The 20,359-nt window shown below is 40.6% G+C and overlaps 1 protein-coding gene across 6 annotated transcripts in view; it reads right to left on the reverse strand.

Annotated features, from left to right (window-relative positions):
• LOC115223718 (ankyrin repeat and fibronectin type-III domain-containing protein 1) overlaps positions 1-20,359 on the reverse strand; it is a 238,818-nt gene that overhangs the window by 76,471 nt on the left and 141,988 nt on the right. For 5 of the 6 annotated variants that reach the window (XM_029794397.2, XM_036512367.1, XM_029794396.2 and 2 more), the window contains one exon: positions 15,828-15,967. In XM_029794397.2, the coding sequence (XP_029650257.2) occupies positions 15,828-15,967 (140 nt within the window). Of the gene's footprint in view, positions 1-3,411; positions 3,557-15,827; positions 15,968-20,359 lie in introns of those variants that run through there. The other variant, XM_036512368.1, reaches the window with a different exon arrangement.

A 20,359-nucleotide genomic window follows, 5' to 3' on the forward strand; every position in this document is an offset into this window, starting at 1 on the left:
CAAGACATTTGTACTACAGAGCCAGAGCTAGTTTCAGCCGGGTTGGTAACGAAAGGGTTAGCTGAAACGGGAGTCATTTTAACAATTTATAAGCAACACAAAAACTGTTGCATTAGTTTTCTGTATAATGTTGGAATTTATTATAAAGGGGTACATCTTTCCCTGTACTTTTGTAACCTACTTCATCCACTGCAACTTCAAGGAGACGAAAGTAGAGATGCAGTGGAAATGATGCAGAACTGTGTCAGTGGAGAAGGGGAAGTGGCAGACATTCTCACATAACAAACGATTCTACAAAGAAATGACAGCTTTTCGTGTGTTTTAAAATCTTGATGACTGTTCTATGATGTAACTATTATTACACATACACGCACAAGCATACAGGGTGTCCCCAAAAATGTATACCCACTTTAACAGCTGAGAACTCAATTTTCATTTTCTTTTTAGATTTAACCCAGTGTTTCCAGATCATTTTTTTTGTCTATGGACCCCTTCAATTTCTAATTTACTTTATTGGAGCTCCATAGCCATTAAATGTATATATAAAAAAAAAGATCATCATCATCATCGTTTAAGTCCGCTTTCCATGCTAGCATGGGTTGGACGATTTTGACTGAGGCCTGGCAAACCAGATGGTTGCACCAGGCTTCAATCTTGATCTCGCAGAGTTTCTACAGCTGGATGCCCTTCCTAATGCCAACCACTCCGAGAGTGTAGTGGGTGCTATTACATACCACCGGCACAGGGGCCAGTCAGGCGGTACTGGCAACAACCTCGCTCGAATCTTTTTACACATGCGAATGGCACAGGTGCCAGTAAGGTGACACTGGTAACGATCCCACTCGAATGGTGCCTCTTACATGCCACTGGCACGGAAGCCAGTTAGCCGCTCTGGCAATGATCATGCTCGGATGGTGCTCAATCCTTCTGTATTTATAGAATTAAATATTATTAGGAATTGCATAAAAAAACTGCAATGTTTTGTGCATTGTAGAAGCACAAGCAATTAATTGAACATAAATTTAACAATAAAATTTTTGATGGACCCCTAAGGGCCATACTGGACCCTACTTGAGAGCCACTGATTTAACCCATTAGAAGTAAGGAATAGAGCTTTGGAAAAAGGAAATTATCCTAAAGTACTCCTGGATGTTTGAAAATGTAGAATGCAGTTGTGATGCAAAGACAAGGGAGTTTTGAGCAGATCTACCTCTGCTCAAATCAGAAATAAGTATGAAGTGGACAGAACTTTTCAGAATGCTTACAAAAAATGTTCCGGAAGACTGCAGACATTGACAAGCCCCACAAAGCAAGAAAGGGTACCAGAAATACATAAGCAGAGTTGAAGAAAATCTTCGCAGTGAGCAAGTTATGAGACAGAAATTTCAAAATGAAGCATCAATTACATCAAAGCATTGTCACTGGAAAAGTTTCATTCCAAGAATAGTTCATGAATAGAAATTCCAAGAACAGTCTGTCCGGGTGGAAGATTGGAACTTTTTGAGTGGTACTTTGAACATGTGAAGATGTTCAGTTTGTTTTGGAGTGATGAGGGTACATTTAAGTTAAATGGCTCAATAACCACCACATTTGCACCTACTGGGCACCTGAGAATCTGCATATTACAGAAGATCATCATCATCATCATCATCATCATCATGCTAATTTATCAGGATTTACAGTATGGTGCGGCTTTGCATCAAATGGATTAATCAGACTGTTCTTTTATGATGGTACTGTGGCCGACCCCCTTGGACTTATTGTAACAATCTGTCATGCCAAGTATTCAAAACGTCTGAAGATGTAGAATTTAATTTCCAACAAGATTAGGCACTCCAACACTACTCTAACAATGCAAGAACATACCTTGATGAGAACTTTCTCAAACAGGTGAATGGACAAAGAAGTTCAGAAGAATACCCTTAATGGACCCCACACAACTATACAGATACTTAAAAGATAAAGTTTATGGTACAAAAATGACAACATTGCATGAATTGAGGGCTGCACTTGAATGGGAATGCACAAAAATATCAAACAAAATGTTTCTTCTTATTATTTATGATTTCACTGCTTCATGTTATCAGCCTTAGCCAGAATGGATTTCAGTTTTTAAAACAGGTCTCCAATAAAATAATCAAATTCTGTCCATATGAAATATATTTTAATAAACGTTGAATTAATACGCGTTCATTGTATATATATTTTTGGGGAGGGATACCCAGTGTATGTAAGTATGTATGTTTGTATGTATGTATATATATATATATATATATATAATATATATATATATATATATATATATATATATATATATATATATATATATATAAATATATAGCAATAAGAAAATGGAGGGGATCAATAGGTGGTTCATCAACTTTTAGACATTATATTACGTTAACTTATTTATTTACTAAACTGATACTTACAAGAATATTTCTCCTCTCTCTCTCTCTGGGAATACAAAGGAGTGACAGAGAGAGAGAGGAGAAATGGAAAGACAAGAAAAGACGTCAACAAGAAACTATGGCATTACAACCAGCCAGGAACAGTCTTCGCTACATTTGCGGTACCTGCCAGAGGGAGTGTTTGTCTAGGATAGGACTACACAGCCACAGCAGGAAATGTATTAGGACATGAAATGTAAAAGCCGGACTAGACTATTTCATGCGCAACTCCATTGTCTCCCGAGACAAAAAGGATGCCAACAACTTACAATAATATACATACATGTATAACATATTATGCTTTACATATAAGATATAAAATATATCAATATATAAGGATACCAGTAATTATTATAAAATAACAAACATGAATATAAATTGAGAAAATAACTTACAGCTGTTTCAGCCAAGAGGTAAAAATACCTCATTCCACCTTTATTACTCCAGTAGACTGAAGTAATAGGTAGATGAAGTTGAGGTACTTGGGTGTTTCTCTAAGCTTTGTCAGAGATTTTAGAAAGTACATAAGGTTAAGTTATAAATATAAATAAATATAAATATAAATAAGAGTATTAATAATCGGGTATTTTACCAGCAGAATATTGGATAGATATTATCCCTTAGTTGGGATAAAATAAATAAAAAAAATAAAATTACACACACATTTGAATACTTATATATATAGATATACATATACATACATATATAGATATATATAAATATTTGTAAGCATATAAGTTGTGTATATGTGATATGTGTGTGAATCTCTCAATACACGCACACACACACACACACGCACACACAATTGTGTGTGTAAAGTTCCGAGCAAGCAGTCCTAAATGCACCTATTTAGCAACAACTACAATAATAAGGGCAATTACATATAGACAGTGTTATAAGGTGTTGAAGAGAGGCAAAGATATTTAGGGCCAGGTATATGAGTATGTCGGTCTTTACTTACCTTCGTCATCCGACACCGCCTGTACCATATTGGTATTGCAGCCAGCCTGGATCGCTAGAATCTCAACTGTGGACTTTACCAACACACTTGGTAGAGGACCAACCGGTAGATCTACTTTACTGTCGTTCATAGATCTACTTTGCTGTTTATTTGACTGGCTACTGTAGTAGTAGTAGTAGCAGTAGTAGCAGTAGTAGTCGTAGTAGTAGTAGTAGTAGTAGTAGTAGTAGTAGTAGTAGTAGTAGAGGTGTGTTGATGTTTTAGACTCTGTATCCCAGTTTTAACTAATGTGAGAGAGGAACTGACAAAGTGACATTGTGTGTCACTGTTGTGTTACTATAACTGTAGTAGTAGTAGTAGTAGTAGGAGTAGTAGTAGTAGTAGTAGTAGTAGTAGTAGTTGTTGTTGTTGTTGTTGTTAGTGGTAGTGGCGGTGGTGGTGGTGGTGTTGTTGTGTATGACCATCAGCTAAGGCAGTTCTTTTAAGACTTGTCTCAATGTCAGTCACTGCTCTAATGACCAACCTTAACCATTGACCTCTCTCCTTAGACAGTTGTGAAAATATGAAGAGGTGGAGAGAAAGGCTGTGAGGAACTGTAAGTACATATGTCTCGGTCAGTGTGTATGTGTGTGATGGCATCGCAGTTGTTGATGTTTTTGTTATATTAAAGATATATATAAATAAAAAACAAAATAAATAAATATATATTCTTTTACTCTTTTACTTGTTTCAGTCATTTGACTGCGACCATCCTGGAGCACCGCTTTTAGTCGAAGAAATCGACCTCAGGACTTATTCTTTGTAAGCCTAGTACTTATTCTATCGGTCTCTTTTGCTGAACCGCTAAGTTACGGGGATGTAAACACACCACCATCAGTTGCCAAATGATGTTGGGGGAACAAACACAGACACACAGACATATACACACACATACATATATACGACGGGCTTCTTTCAGTTTCCGTTGACCAAATCCACTCACAAGGCTTTGGTCAACCCGAGGCAATAGTAGAAGACACTTACCCAAGGTGCCACACAGTGGGACTGAACCCAGAACCATGTGGTTGGTAAGCAAGCTACTTACCACACAGCCACTCCTAATGTATGTGTATGTGTATATAATGTGAGAGACAGAAGATGGAAGATCCGAAAATGTTTATTAATCACGACAATTGTTTTGACCCTTCTAGCATCAATCCCTCACGGGTGGAATACTTAGCAACTGGTTTAGGAGTATCCAATAGTGGTGATGCATCTCTACAGGTGATCATATATTTGTAGTATAAGATATGGATTTGGTTGGCTGTCACAGGAAGCTCCTCTAAAGGACTTGGCTTTCAAACCACATGATGATCCAATACAGAGGAGTGTAATGCAAGGTGTCCATACAGCGTAAGAGGGTGGTGTACTATTGAAAGAAGTAGCTTTATGCCGGGTGGTAAGAGGTTAAAGTATGTCAAAGGGATAGAAACAGGAGTCTAGCAGTAGAGGAGATACATGACTACCCCAGTATATCAGGAAGGTGAACATAAGAGAAGCAGTCCAGAGGATTGGGCAGAATGACCCGGTAGGTGAGTTGACAAGAGTTTGTAAGGAGAGTGGCAGATGGGTAGAAGTAGGGATAAATATGAATGCAGTGAATGGTGAACACAAGTAGAGATGTGGTCGATGGGGAATACCAGTTTGGAAGAGAAAATTGGAGGAAATAGGATCAGGACAGGTATGTGATAGGTGACAGCACAAATGATGTGAAGAGTGGGAAATGATGTGCAAGAGATGTACAGTGACAGAGATGAAGTTTGAGATACATAGGGGTAAAAGTAGTGGGAGGTCAATATAAGTAGTGGGAACTGCCATTAGCAGAATGAGAGGGTGTAAAGGGGAAGAGTGGAGATGGAGAAGATGTTCAGTAAAAAATAAGATGGTTGGGTATGATATTGAGAATGCGAGAATGAAGTGGCCCCGAGGAGGATGAGTGGAAGCACAAAAGAGGTGGGGAATGAAATATACTCAGTTCCACTCTTGTATAGTTATAGTAGATGCATGAAAAGTACTGTAGTCAGAAGAGGGATGGAGGGGAAGTGTTAGGAAGAATAGCCATAAGGAAGAGACATGTTGGGGACAGATTGGTAGCAGAGACACACATGGATAATATGCATTTAGGGTTTAATTTGTGCCAAAGAGGATGGGGTTTCTGAAGCACAGTAAATCATCAATCGTCTCAATCTTGTGTCATCTCCTTCATAAGACTCAACATCTCGAGATCATTCTTTATTCCTTCATTCCACGTTTTCTTGAGTTTCCTTCTGCTAAAGGTTCCATTCACATTTAGCGATTGGTGCTTCCTTTATACAGGTGTCCTAATTCATGCACCTCACACAACCACACCAGCACAGTTTTCTCTCTTGCATCTGTTGCTTTTTATGTTCAATTTTTCTCTCCATTTGCTCCTTTTTGTTCTTGCACACTGATATCGCACATTTATCTGCGTGTGATAGCTTCATTTCTTTCTAGCCTTCGCATGTCCTCTGCATCCACAGCACAAGATTCACTACCATGCGGTACTGTTGTTCATACACAAGCATCATACAATCTGGCTTTAGTTACTAACAGAGGTAATAGTTTTCGGAAACTTCCACTTACTTATTCTTATTCTAGTGACTATGCTTTCAGCGCATCCTCCTCCACTGCTAATTAGGTAACAGAAACCATCTGCTATCTCTAAGAATCCTTCTAAGCATTTGAGAAAATCTGTTTTCTGTGTGTATTGTTCCTGCACAGCTACCACAAATCTACTTTCACTATTGTCATTTTGTGATTCCACTGCAGTTCTTATAAAGTCTCAAGTTGGCACAGGGCGAACCCCATGGAATTTCTCTAAACTTTTCTACATATTGAACTCAGCCATTTTCTAAAGAGATAAATGTTTTGTCTATTTCTGGCTTACTAGAACTTTGGTCATTGCTAAGATAACCTTAACCCTTTTGTTACTAACCCGGCTGAAACCGGCTCTGGCTCTGAGTATGAACGTCTTGTTTTCATAAGTTCTGAATTAAAATCTTCCACCAAACCTTGGTCACAATTTATGTTCCTAACACTGCTGTGACCTCCTTCAGTCATGACTGACAATGGGATTGCTCCTAGAAAGTTACCCTCCCAGGCACATGTCCGGGCAAGGTTGTTTACAGAATACCAGTAGTCGCCCATGCATACCGGCCTCTTCTCTCCACGTCACCAGTGTTATCCAAGGGAAAGGCAAGGGCTGATACAGCTTGGCACTTGTGATGTCGCAACTCATTTCTACAGCTGAGTGAATTGGAGCAGCGTGAAATAAAGTATCTTGCTCAAGAACATAACACGCAGCCTGGTCTGAGATTCGAACTCACAACCACACGATCGTAGGCTCGACGCTCTAACCACTGAGCCATGCGCCTTCACTAGCTTCATGATAACTAAGTTATTATTTTACTAAATCCTTTCTTATATTTAAAGTAATTGAAAGAAACGCAGCATCTCAAAATAAATACAGTATTGAAAGGGTTAAGGCTCTTTGATTCCAGATTTTGTTTCCACATCTGATCTTTCATTTCTAATTATATCACAGATTCAGCAATAAGAACAAGATCCTTAGCACGGAGGAGCTTCCATGGCAACCAGTTTTGAACTCCTCTGTTATGACCTGGAGGAGTATGACAGACAAGAGGAGACCGACAAATGAGCCCTGGGGAAATTCTACCTGCATGTTTAATTTGTGTTGAACCTATCGTCAACTTACCTGTCACTGACCACACCTTTGTACATGGCTCAGATGGTTTTCACCAACCATTTGCCCACACTTAGTTTCCACAGTAACCACCAGAGGAGAGAGTGAGGAACACTGTTAAAGGCTTTCTCTCTCTCTCTCTCTCTCTCTCTCTCTCTCTCTCACACACACACACACATTTCATATATGTTCGTTTTTATGCAGAGTTTTAATTAAATCAATTTGATAAACTGAAGAATTATTCAATACATTTTGCAGAGTAACATATTTTCAGACTGATGAAGGTTAACAGGCTGAAACCTTGAAGTCACAGTCACATAACATATTTATTATATGTATATATGTGTGTGTATATGTATATATATATATATATATATATATCATCATCATCATCGTTTAACGTCCGCTTTCATGCTAGCATGGGTTGGACGGTTCGACCGGGGAAGCCAGGAGGCTGCACCAGGCTCCAGTCTGATCTGGCAGTGTTTCTACAGCTGGATGCCCTTCCTAATGCCAACAACTCCGTGAGTGTAGTGGGTGTTTTTTAACGTCCCAGGCGAGGCTGGCAACGGACACGATCGGTTGGTGCTTTTTACATGTCACCGGCACGGAGGCCAGTCGGGGCAGCGCTAGCAACGGCCACGTTCGGATTGTTCTTTTATGTGCCACCAGCACTGGTGCCACAACTACAATTTCCATTGATTTTTGAGCGATTTTGATTTCAATTCCAATATATATATATACATTTTTTTACTACCCACAAGGGGACAAACAAGGACAAACAAACGGATCAAGTCGATTACATCGACCCCAGTGCGAAACTGGTTCTTTATTTATCGACCCCGAAAGGATGAAAGGCAAAGTCGACCTCGGCGGAATTTGAACTCAGAACATAATGACAGACGAAATATGGCTACGCATTTCGCCCGGCATGCTAACGATTCTGCCAGCTCACCGCCCTATATATATATACATATATATATATATATATATATATATATATGCATGGATACATACATACACACTCGAATCTTTTAAATTAGTTTGTCGGAAACGTTTTGAACATGCAAACAATGCTCCTATTCCATTATGCTGACCACTGTCCATTGATGTTGACCAGTGAACCAGTCTTTCGGTGTCGCATCAAGTTATACTGATATTACGTAGGATAAATATAATAATAATAACAACAATAATCCTTGGATGATGGAATTGATAAACCTTTAATTAAATGCTTATTAAACTCCATCCAAGGATTATTGTTATTATTATTATTATTGAGTGAGAGAGCAGTGCATGCCATCAAAGTGACACTGGTGTAAAATATACCCATCGTGATTACCCGTCTGATAGGGGTACACCAGGCACATGCATCACAACCATATGTATGTGACATGGTGATCTCATATTAACATTAATAGTGTATGACCCCTGCCAGGAAATTGGAAATGCTTTTGGATTTTATATTTGCCATTACACATGTTTTGTTTGCTAAATGGAAGTACAAAAATTTACATGTCAGATATGTGAGGAATTTCCTATTAAAATTTCATCAATGAAAGCCGGTGGCACGTAAAAAGCACCCACTACACTCTCGGAGTGGTTGGCGTTAGGAAGGGCAACCAGCTGTAGAAACACTGCCAAATCAGACTGGAGCCTGGTGCAGCCTTCTGGCTTCCCAGACCCCAGTTGAATCGTCCAACCCATGGTAGCACGGAAAACGGACGTTAAACGATGATGATGATGATGATGATGATGATGATGATGATGATGATGGTGATGAAAAATTTTATAATACAAAAATCACATTTGGATGAAGTGTTTATGTCTGGATGTTAATCAGGAGCAGCACAAACAGCCCCAATGAAGGAAAGAGAAAGATACACACACATCCATGTGCAGACACACAGCAGCAACTATGGATACACATTGTTTGTGATAATGGAATAAGCAGATGTGCTTCAAGAAGAAACAGCTGGGATTATATATATATATATATATATATATATATGTGTGTGCATGTGTTAGTGTGTGTACACACACGTGCACATGTGTATGTGTGTGTGCCTGCATGTGCGTATGTGTGTATACCATAAGAATGGAGTAGCAGGCATTAAATTTATTCCGTGGTCTACAACTGTTTCAACAACATGCAGGTGAGAAATCAAACCTCATGTCAATGGCCATGGATGATAACATCAACCCATTTTGGAATATACGTTACATAATAGCTTCTGCAGTCATTTAATTGTAACCAAATAAATGAATGAATATATATACATACATACTCTCTCTTTTACTCTTTTACTTGTTTCAGTCATTTGACTGCGGCCATGCTGGAGCACCGCCTTTAATCGAGCAACTCGACCCCGGGACTTATTCTTTGTAAGCCCAGTACTTATTCTATTGGTCTCTTTTACCGAACCGCTAAGTAACGGGGACGTAAACACACCAGCATCGGTTGTCAAGCAATGCTGGGGGGACAAACACAGACACACAAAACATACACGCACATACATATATATACATATATACGACGGGCTTCTTTCAGTTTCCCTCTACCAAATCCACTCACAAGGCTTTGGTTGGCCCGAGGCTATAGTAGAAGACATTTGCCCAAGGTGCCACGCAGTGGGACTGAACCCGGAACCATGTGGTTGGTAAGCAAGCTACTTACCACACAGCCACTCTTGACATATATATATATATATATATGTATATATATTGTTTTATATTTTCTGTTATGATCATGTGAATAATGATGAGAACGGTGGTAGTGGTGGTGGTGGTGGTGGTGGTGGTGTTGTTTGTGGTCATGTCAGTGGTTCTGATATTGATGATGATGATGAAGATGGTGCCTATAGTGGTGGTGTTAGTGCCCACCATTATGCTGATGGTATAGGTGGTTGTAGATTACAATGATGGTGATGTTGAAGAGTAGGAGCAGAAGCAGAAGTAGCAGCAGATTGCTGCGGATGAAGTGTACAGAGTCGACAGTTATTAATTAGCTCAGCACTTAATGAATATAAATTCTTCGCTGACACTTCTGTATTTAAGTACCACAGATTTCAGGAACTCAATGATTTCCTGAGTTTGGGCAGAAGTAACGAGTTGAGAGGTTCTTTCATTGATATAACATCACTTGATGATGATGGTGGTGGCGGCAGTGGCGGCAGTGGCGGCGGCGGTGGTGGTGGTGGTGGTGGTGGTGGTGGTGGTGGTGGTAGTGGTGGTGGTATGACTACTGCAGGGGTAGAAGGAGGAGACAGTAACAACAACAAGGACAGGCAGACTGCTAACAACCACATCAATGTGTGCGTAGATGTGAAGTGAGGAAAAGAGGAGAAAGAGAGAGGGAGAGAGAGGGAGAGAGAGAGAGAGGGTTTCACTAAAATGGTTTTGCTGTTTTAAAAACCATTAAAAGATAAAAACATGTTTATTTTCAGTGAAGTATCTTTTATTTTCTGGTCTACTAATGAGTTTTATAGATATATACACACACATATATATCTATTGGTACAGACCACCCCAATATATATATATATATATATATATATTATATATATATATATATATATATATCTCATCATCATCAACATTTAACGTCCGCTTTCCATGCTTGCATGGGTTGGCTGATTTGACTAAGGTCTGGCGAACCAGATGGCTGCACCAGGCTCCAATCTGATCTGGCAGAATTTCTACAGCTGGATGCCCTTCCTAATGCCAACCACTCCGAGAGTGTAGTGGGTGCTTTTACGTGTCACCGTCATGAGGGCCAGTCAGGCAGTACTGGCAACAGCCACACTCAAATGGTGTTTTTTATGTGCCACCTGCACAGGAGCCTGTCCAGCGGCACTGGCAACGACCTCGCTCAAATGTTTTTTTACGTGCCACCAGCACAAGTGCCAGTAAGGTGATGCAGGTAACAACCATGCTCAAATGGTGTTTTTTACGTGCCATCGGCACGGAGGCTAGCTTGTTGTTCTGGCAACGATCTCACTAGTATGGTACTTTTAGTGCTTCACTAGCATGGATGCCAGTCATCCAATTTGATTTCGATTTCGATATATTTATATAGGTAGATAGATAGATAAATAGAGAGAAAGAGAGAGAGAGAGAGAGAGAGAGAGAGGATTAAGATTAGGCTTGATATATATAAACACACACACACACACACATAGATATACATATGTATAGAGTGAGAGATATGTGTAGATTCAAATAAGTAAATATATTCAGAAGATAAACACATATACACAAGCATATAGATATTAATATATATATAGACAAATAAATTCCATTGTGGTACCAGTGCCGGTGGTACACAAGAGAAAACCATCCGAAAGTGGCCGTAGCCAGTTCCGCATCGACCGGCCTCCGTTCTGTGGGCACATGACAAACACCATCCGATCGTGGCCGTTCGCCAGCCTCATCTAGCACCTGTGTCGGTGGCACATAAAAATACCATCCGAAGACCCGGCAAGACTAGTCAGGCCATAACCCATGGCCCCTACCTGGGACGTAGTCAGTCCACCTGTGCATACCTTCCTTCTTGTGACACTTGTGAAGACCTGTTGAGGCAAGTGAAAATCAAATCAAAACAAATCAAAATAGATGAACATCAATGGAATCTGTATCTTTGTGGTACCAGTGCCGGTGGCACACATGAGAACCATCCGAACGTGGCCGTAGCCAGTTCCGCATCGACCGGCCTCCGTGCTGTGGGCACGTAACAAACACCATCCGATCATGGCCGTTCGCCAGCCTCATCTGGCACCTGTGTCGGTGGCACATAAAAACACCTTCCGAAGACCCGGCAAGACTAGTCAGTCCACCTGTGCATACCTTCCTTCCTTCTTGTGACACTTGTGAAGACCGGTTGAGGCAAGTGAAAATCAAATCAAATCAAATCAAAATAGACAAAATAGATGAACATCAATGGAATTTGTATCTTGTGGTACCAGTGCCTGTGGCACACAAGAAATCCATCAGTGCCGTAGTCAGTGCGGTGGGCACATGACAAACACCATCCGATCGTGGCCGTTCGCCAGCCTCATCTAGCACCTGTGTCGGTGGCACATAAAAACACCATCCGAAGACCCGGCAAGACTAGTCAGGCCATAACCCATGGCCCCTACCTGGGACGTAGTCAGTCCACCTGTGCATACCTTCCTTCTTGTGACACTTGTGAAGACCTGTTGAGGCAAGTGAAAATAAAATCAAATCAAAACAAATCAAAATAGATGAACATCAATGGAATTTGTACCTTTGTGGTACCAGTGCCGGTGGCACGTGGCACATAAGAAAACCATCCGAACGTGGCCGTAGCCAGTACCGCATCGACTGGCCTCCGTGCTGTGGGCACGTAACAAGCACCATCCGATCGTGGCCGTTTGCCAGCCTCATCTGGCACCTGTGTCGGTGGCACATAAAAACACCATCCGAGCGTGGCCGTCTGCCAGCCTCGTCTGGCACCTGTGTCGGTGGCACATAAAAACACCATCCGAGCGTGGCCGTCTGCCAGCCTCGTCTGGCACCTGTGTCGGTGGCACATAAAAAACACCATCCGAGCGTGGCCGTCTGCCAGCCTCGTCTGGCACCTGTGTCGGTGGCACATAAAAACACCATCCGAGCGTGGCCGTTTGTCAGCCTCGTCTGGCACCTGTGTCGGTGGCACATAAAATCACCCACTACACTCTCGGAGTGGTTGGCGTTAGGAAGGGCATCCAGCTGTAGAAACACTGCCAGATCTGACTGGACTGGTGCAGCTTTCGGGCTCCCCAGACCCCAGTTGAACCGTCCAACCCATGCTAGCATGGAAAGCGGACGTTAAATGATGATGATGATGATGATGATGATGGAACATAAAAAATACGGAATACTGAATGTTATGATGTAGGAAGCTGGTCTTATGGTGATGTCTCTGTGTGACCATTTATTGGTTGCATATCCTTGACGTTGTGCACATTTTGTCTGTTAATTATGTTCATTCTGATTATTTCATAATTCTGAGCCCCCAGAAACAGCTGTTGAGTTAAAAATACTATGTGTTCTCTCTTCAGCATTCTGTACTTTTTCATGCTCCATGTGAATTTATATATATATATACATTACATATACATCAAGCCAAACATTCAAACATTGAAACTGATGGGAACAACCATCATACACACACACACATGTATACATACATATATGCATATAAATATATATGAGGGGGTGCTGAAAAATTCCTGGTTTTGGATAAGAGAAAATACAGGAGGATCAGTTAATGATTTTATTCAACATAATCCTATCTCAGATTCACATACTTATTGCTGTGGTCCTTCAGTTTTTGTAAACCCTATAAAAGAACTCGGAAATTTAGGTCTCCAACTAAGCATTTCAACAATATTCTTAAAGCAAGAACTTTTCAACATCTCTTTTGTTATAATCCATAACAGAGAAATTTAAAACTGGTTGTCCACGGGACTTCTCTATGCCGTTGACATTGTTCTTATAGTTAAATCTATAGCAGAATTCGAGAAGAAATTCAGGTGTGCAAGCAAGGACTGGAATCAAAGGGCCTTAGGGTAAATTTGGCAAAGGCCAAAGTACTAGTAAGCAGGAAAGAAGAAGGCTCTGTTCAATAGCGTCGGCTGCGGGGTCGCTCCGAAAAGCTCTATCTGCAACGATTTCATCTCAATCGAAGGAGAGGGGCTTTCTCCGTCCGGGTTGCGGATCCGTGGAATAAGCTGCCGGACGAGATAGTGAAGATGCCAACGACCGCTCGGTTCAAAGACTCTCTTGACCAGAAATGGCCTGAACTCTTTGCATGAACACCCTCCTTGTACATAACTCCATGTCCCCCTACATGGCTTTGCTTTTGCTTTTTGAGCCAAAAAATGAACTTAACTTAACTTAATATATAGGAAAGATGTAGATAGAAATTCCATATGGTGTACCCAGACAGGCTATGGACATATAAGAGGAAGGTTAATAGTAAAAGTAGTCTTTGTATGGGGTACAGATGCAGGAACTATAAACACTGTGAACACACAGGAAAGAGATTTCCTCTAATGCCTAGGACTTCCTTGGAGATAGTAGAAATTTCCTGTTACCAAGGTGACTAAATTAGTAGTGATGGAGGAATCACTAAAAGTGTAGTTGCCTGAATGAGAACCAGCTGGGCAAAGTTCACGAGATCTATCACCAAAGTGATAACAAGGATCTCTCCTTCAGATTGGAAGGCAGATTGTATGATGCTTGTGTACAGCTATGGTGCGTACATGGTAGTGAAATGTCAGTTGTGAATGCAAAAGCCTGAAGGAAATGAAGCTTGCATATTTTGTGGGATGTGCAATGTCAGTGTGCATGTATGACCGAGGGTAAATGTTTTCTCCAGCGCCACCTGACTGGCGTCTGTGTTGGTGACACGTAAAAAGCACCAACCGATCGTGGCCGATGCCAGCGCCTTCTTGACTGGCTTCTGTGCCGATGGCACGTAAAAAGCACCCACTACACTCACGGAGTGGTTGGCATTAGGAAGGGCATCCAGCTGTAGAAACACTGCCAGATCAGACTGGAGCCTGGTGCAGCCTTCTGGCTTCCCAGATCCCCGGTCAAACCGTTCAACTCATGCTAGCATGGAAAATGGACGTTAAACGATGATGATGATGATGATGATGATGATGACTACATCAGACGCAGTGTGCAAGAGAGAAGACTGAGCTGATATGGTCATGTGATGCCTATGGATGGGGACAGCTGCATAAAAAAGTGCCAATCTCAAACTGTGAAGAAGATCTGGAAAAACACGGTACTAAACTAACTTGAAAGTGTTACTTGTAATGCTGAAGACAGCAGTGAATGTCCTGCCAAGTCAATTCACTGACTTAACAAATGCTAAGAAGCATCAAGATTCTATCAGTTGACCAAATTTCGTCAGTACTGATGCTAATTAATAGACACTACATAAGCTGCTTCTGTTACTAATAGCTTTTCATGCCATCATTGGTTAGTATTAATCTATATTAGGTTGACTGACTTTTGGTCTGGCGTTTGGTGTTTGGCTAGCTGCTGCTGCTGTTATGCAATGCAGTGAAAACACAGGATTTGGTAGTTCCATTCATCAATGCTTACGAAATTTCATTTTAGAATTTTGAACACAACAACGCGAGGATGTGGAACAAGTATAGTATTATTGGACGCTCAGGAAGGAAGGAAAGAAGGGGAGTTTAACGTTTCGAGCGGAGCTCTTTATCAGAAACATAGGAAAAGGGAAGACGGAGGAAAAAAATCGCCAACGGTACACACGCGGTCACATTTTGAATGCAAAGTATATATATAATAATTATTTGAGGGAATATTAATCCTAACTTACTGGGAAAAATTCAATTTAGAAATACTAAATCAAATTTCAAACAATATAATATATATATATATATATAAAAATTAGAAAAAAACACCTTTTATCAATTCAAAATGAACAATTAAATTACACCATCTAGAAAATTACATATAATAGAAATACTAAAATTAAAATAACAATAATATACCGAAGATTAAGTAAATTGCATAAAAATAATAAAAACGTATATATATATGTATACTTACAATGATACACACACACAAGCAGACACATACATACATATATATGAATAGATATAAATACCTGAAAATGTATTGTTGAGGCGTCCTTGAGGATAGTGGGCAGTGGTCAGTGACAAGGCCATTTTATTTGGACGGCTCAAGTAGGATGGCGGTTCATTACTGGAATCCCATGATGCAACAGAAGAATGGTTGCCCTCGGTCCTGCAGAGAGAGAAAAGGAATTGAAGGAGGGGCTGTTTAGTGTGACATCTGGGTCTGGGTTGAGGAAAACGAACAGACAAGATAAGTAAATGTGTGTGTGTGTGTGCATGCATAGAGAGGGCGGGGGGAAGAGGGTGAGAAAGGGGTAGGCTGCAAGAGAGAGAGAGAGATGAAAAGAGAAAATGATAGATATATTTATATGAGACACTCACCAATATGAATTACATCTGTTATAAGACACACAGCTCTATTGAGAAAAGCCTAACCAGCATAGAGGTGTGTGTATGAGGTCTCTCTCTCTCTCTCTCTCTCTCTCTCTTTTTTACTCTTTTACTTGTTTCAGTCATTTGACTGCGGCCATGCTGGAGCACCGCCTTTAGTCGAGTAAATCGACCCCAGGATTTATTCTTTTGTAAGCCCAGTACTTATTCTATCGGTCTCTTTTTGCCGAACCGCTAAGTGACGGGGACGTAAACACACCAGCATCGGTTGTCAAGCAATGCTGGGGGGACAAACACACACACACAAACACACACACACACACAAACACACACATATATATACATATATATGACGGGCTTCTTTCAGTTTCCGTCTACCAAATCCACTCACAAGGCATTGGTCGGCCCAGGGCTATAGCAGAAGACACTTGCCCAAGATGCCAAGCAGTGGGACTGAACCCGGAACTATGTGGTTGGTTAGCAAGCTACTTACCACACAGCCACTCCTGCGCCTATCTCTCTCTCATTATGCTGTATAACTAACTGTTAAATAAAAAGAAAAGTTTCAAGATGTACCAGTCTCTGTATTCTTTGTAATTGTTCGGAATTTACACTCCTGCAAAAATTTATAATCCAGAGAAGTGAATCCAGATTTACCTGTTGGAAGAATTACAGTGGGATTATTGCTCACACTAAGCAATCATTAATCTTTATTACGACTTGACGTGGTTAGTCAGAACCTGGAATACACCTTAGAGCTATTATGATACTCACCTAGATAATTTATCCTTATATACTCATATATATATATATATATATATATATATATATATATATATATCACCGTGATCACCGTGCCCGATCAGGCTATCAGATGTTGCTACACATCGCTGGTCACAATGTGCTTCGCATTGTTTTAGCCTTCAAATGATGCCACCCTGCTGGCTAAGCGAGCAGGCCAATAGAAGAAAGAGTGAGAGAAAGTTGCGGCGGAAGAGTACAGCAGGGATTGCCACTACACCCTCGTGGAGCTATAGGTGTTTTCGCTCAATAAACACCCCCAACACCCGGTCAGGGAATTGAAACCGCGATCCTACAACCACGAGTCCACTGCCCTAACCACTGGGCCATTGTGCCTCCACATATATATATATACATGGCATAAATATATTGAACTTCCAGGATACACTACATATTGTTTCATGATGTTATTCTTTTAAGTGTAATCTACTGTTCAGGCGTGAACTCATTCCCCCAAGAACCCTTCATCATCCTGTTGTCGTGTATGTGTCAATGTGTACCCATTTACTGCCACCTGTCTAGTAACAGCTACTGTATACATAAACGCTTCACCATTATTACATAGGCGTAGGAGTGGCTGTGTGGTAAGTAGCTTGCTTACCAACAACATGGTTCCAGGTTCAGTCTCACTGTGTGGCACCTTTGGCAAGCGTCTTCTACTGTAGCCTTGGGCTGACCAAAGCCTTGTGAGTGGATTTGGTAGAGGGAAACTGAAAGAAGCCCGTCGTATATATGTATATATATATATATATATGTATGTGTGTATTTGTTTGTGTGTCTGTGTTTGCCACCCAACATCACTTGGCAACTGATGCTGGTGTGTTTACGGCCCCGTCACTTAGCAGTTCAGCAAAAGAGACCAATAGAATAAGTACTAGGCTTACAAAGAAAAGTCCTGGGGGTCGATTTGCTCGACTAAAAGCGGTACTCCAGCATGGCCGCAGACAAATGACTGAAACAAGTAAAAAGAGTAAAGAGTACCTATCTATGTAAATACAGAAATATCTAGATCTGTCTTTCTAACAAAATCCTACACATTAGCTGATGTATTTCATACCTGGCTCCCAGCTACCTGTGCCTCAAAATCTATCCATCTGCCTAGCAGATAATGTGCAACAGTATGTGTGAGCAGACGTGTGTTTGCTTGTATGTGTGTGAAGGTGTGTGTGTCTTCATTAATATGCATTCTTACCATCATCAGTTAGAAAAGAGTTAAACCCCTTAGATAAGTTACCAGTATGAATTATCTCCCATGTCTCGATATATATACCCATATCGAAATGGATATCAGCGTGGGGGAAGAGGGAGGGGTGAAGAGGTTAATTCACCCCCCTGAACAATGATGTACATAAATATGACGGCATCTCATAAGGGGCTTCAATGCATATTCTGGGTATTCTATGAGGGTACAAACTAGAATTATCTCATTCACACACACACACAAACACACACACACACACACACACACACACACACACACACACTCACACACACATACACACACACACACACACACACACCACACACACACACACGAACAGGGTGTTCAGGCTAAATTTTATGACTTTTGTTTCCTTTTCCCAGGAGAATAGTCAATGGTGTTGGAATTCTCCTGGGAAAAGGAAACAAAAATCATGAAAATTTAGCCGGAACACCCTGTTCGTGTGTGTGTGTGTGTGTGTGTGTGTGTGTGTGTGAATGAGATAATTCTAGTTTGTACCCTCATAGAATACCTAGAACAGTGGTTTTCAACCGGAGTTCCGTGGAACCATAGGGTTCCGCCAGTACAGTCCAGGGGTTCCACAAGAAGTTACAAAACTGCTAAAATCGACAGTAATTTTTAATTCTCCTGTGCAGATATGTGTGCATAAGTCAATTAAATAATTGCACAGGGGTTCCTCGAGCCAGTGGAATGTTTCCTTGGGGTTCTGCTTCAGCAAAAAGGTTGAAAAGCACTGACCCAGAATATGCTTTGCAGGTGGGAAAAAGTTAGTTGACATGGAGGACTGGAAGCCATGTGAATATTGGGAAAGCGTTGGGTGTATTCTGAGGATTTGTGTCGGGTATCAAAAGGCAGGCATCATGACGACTGCCCCTTGATACTTTGTGAATCCAGTAAAGACTGTAAGATGTGATATGGACAACTGCATCAGAAACTATGAAGCTGTAACCAGCACGAAAGGGGCAGAGCAGGCATTCTGACTGTGTCTACATGTCAGGATTCATAGCCACATGTTTTGCTCAATTTAGATGGCTATGTGAAGCTACTGAAAACTGGTCAATCCCTGGCTGGAGAGGGTACTGCTGGAGGGCCATATGTGTGGCAGTAGGATTTGACTTCTTGCCAAACCTCTAAAAGGAGTCAGAAGTGGTTATAGGAGAGTTCCTACCACTTCATCAGCTTCAGTTTATGGCCCCTAATACTTCTGATTCTAATGCCATGGGTCACTACGTGTGGAGTACAGGTGAGAAAGACATCACCATGGCCAAATTGGAGAACAAGATCAAAGAGGTGTTCAAAAAATCTTCCCAGGGACACAGTAAGGAATGCATTCACCAGGTTCTGGAGCTGTCTTGAGGCCATGGTGGAAACTGAGAACAGCTACTTTGGGAAATCTATTATCTCCCAGCCATAATCTAGTTGATAATTTATGTGTTTTTTTTAAATCCTTTTATTTTTTTGATGAGATATTGTGTTTTCTTGTTCTTTTATTCAAACTGCCCGAATGCCCTGAATATATGTACATGTAAGTATGTGTGTGTGTGCGTGTGTGTGTATGTGTGTGTATATTCTAGTAACATTAGTTGCACAGAAAAACAGTCCTTAATGAAATATCCTTTGATTGGTCTGCTTTCTAAAACATTCTTCCAATCAAATGTAAGTAAAATGTAATTTAAAAATGGAAGAATTTAAGAATGAAAATTTAGTATAAAGCAGTTTTAGTGGGTCATAGCACTGTATACAGTAAGCCCATCATCACCCTCATTACTATTACTATTCCAGTTAACTCATCCTTATTATTATTATTATTATTATTATTATTATTATTATGAAATGTGAAGGTGCATGGCTTAGTGGCTAAAGTCTTGGGCTTACAATGACAAGGTTGTGGAGAGAAATCTGACTTTCTGAACAATTTGAGGAACTCCATTGAAGCTCACAATCCTTATATCCATTATTCTAATAACGTTAAAAAGTTGCACAGTTCTATAAAATTCTTCTATCTGTGATCTTTTCGTGATTTTTTTTTTGTTTTCTTCATAATATAACAGAATGAAATGTTTGGTCTGAGGTTTAAAATGAAATTTCAAATGCAATATAAAGAGCCATGAGTGGGGATGTTTGGAAATACAAAATCTGAACAACTGT

This window comes from Octopus sinensis, linkage group LG23 (genome assembly GCF_006345805.1).
Source record: "Octopus sinensis linkage group LG23, ASM634580v1, whole genome shotgun sequence".
Lineage (NCBI taxonomy): Eukaryota > Metazoa > Mollusca > Cephalopoda > Octopoda > Octopodidae > Octopus > Octopus sinensis.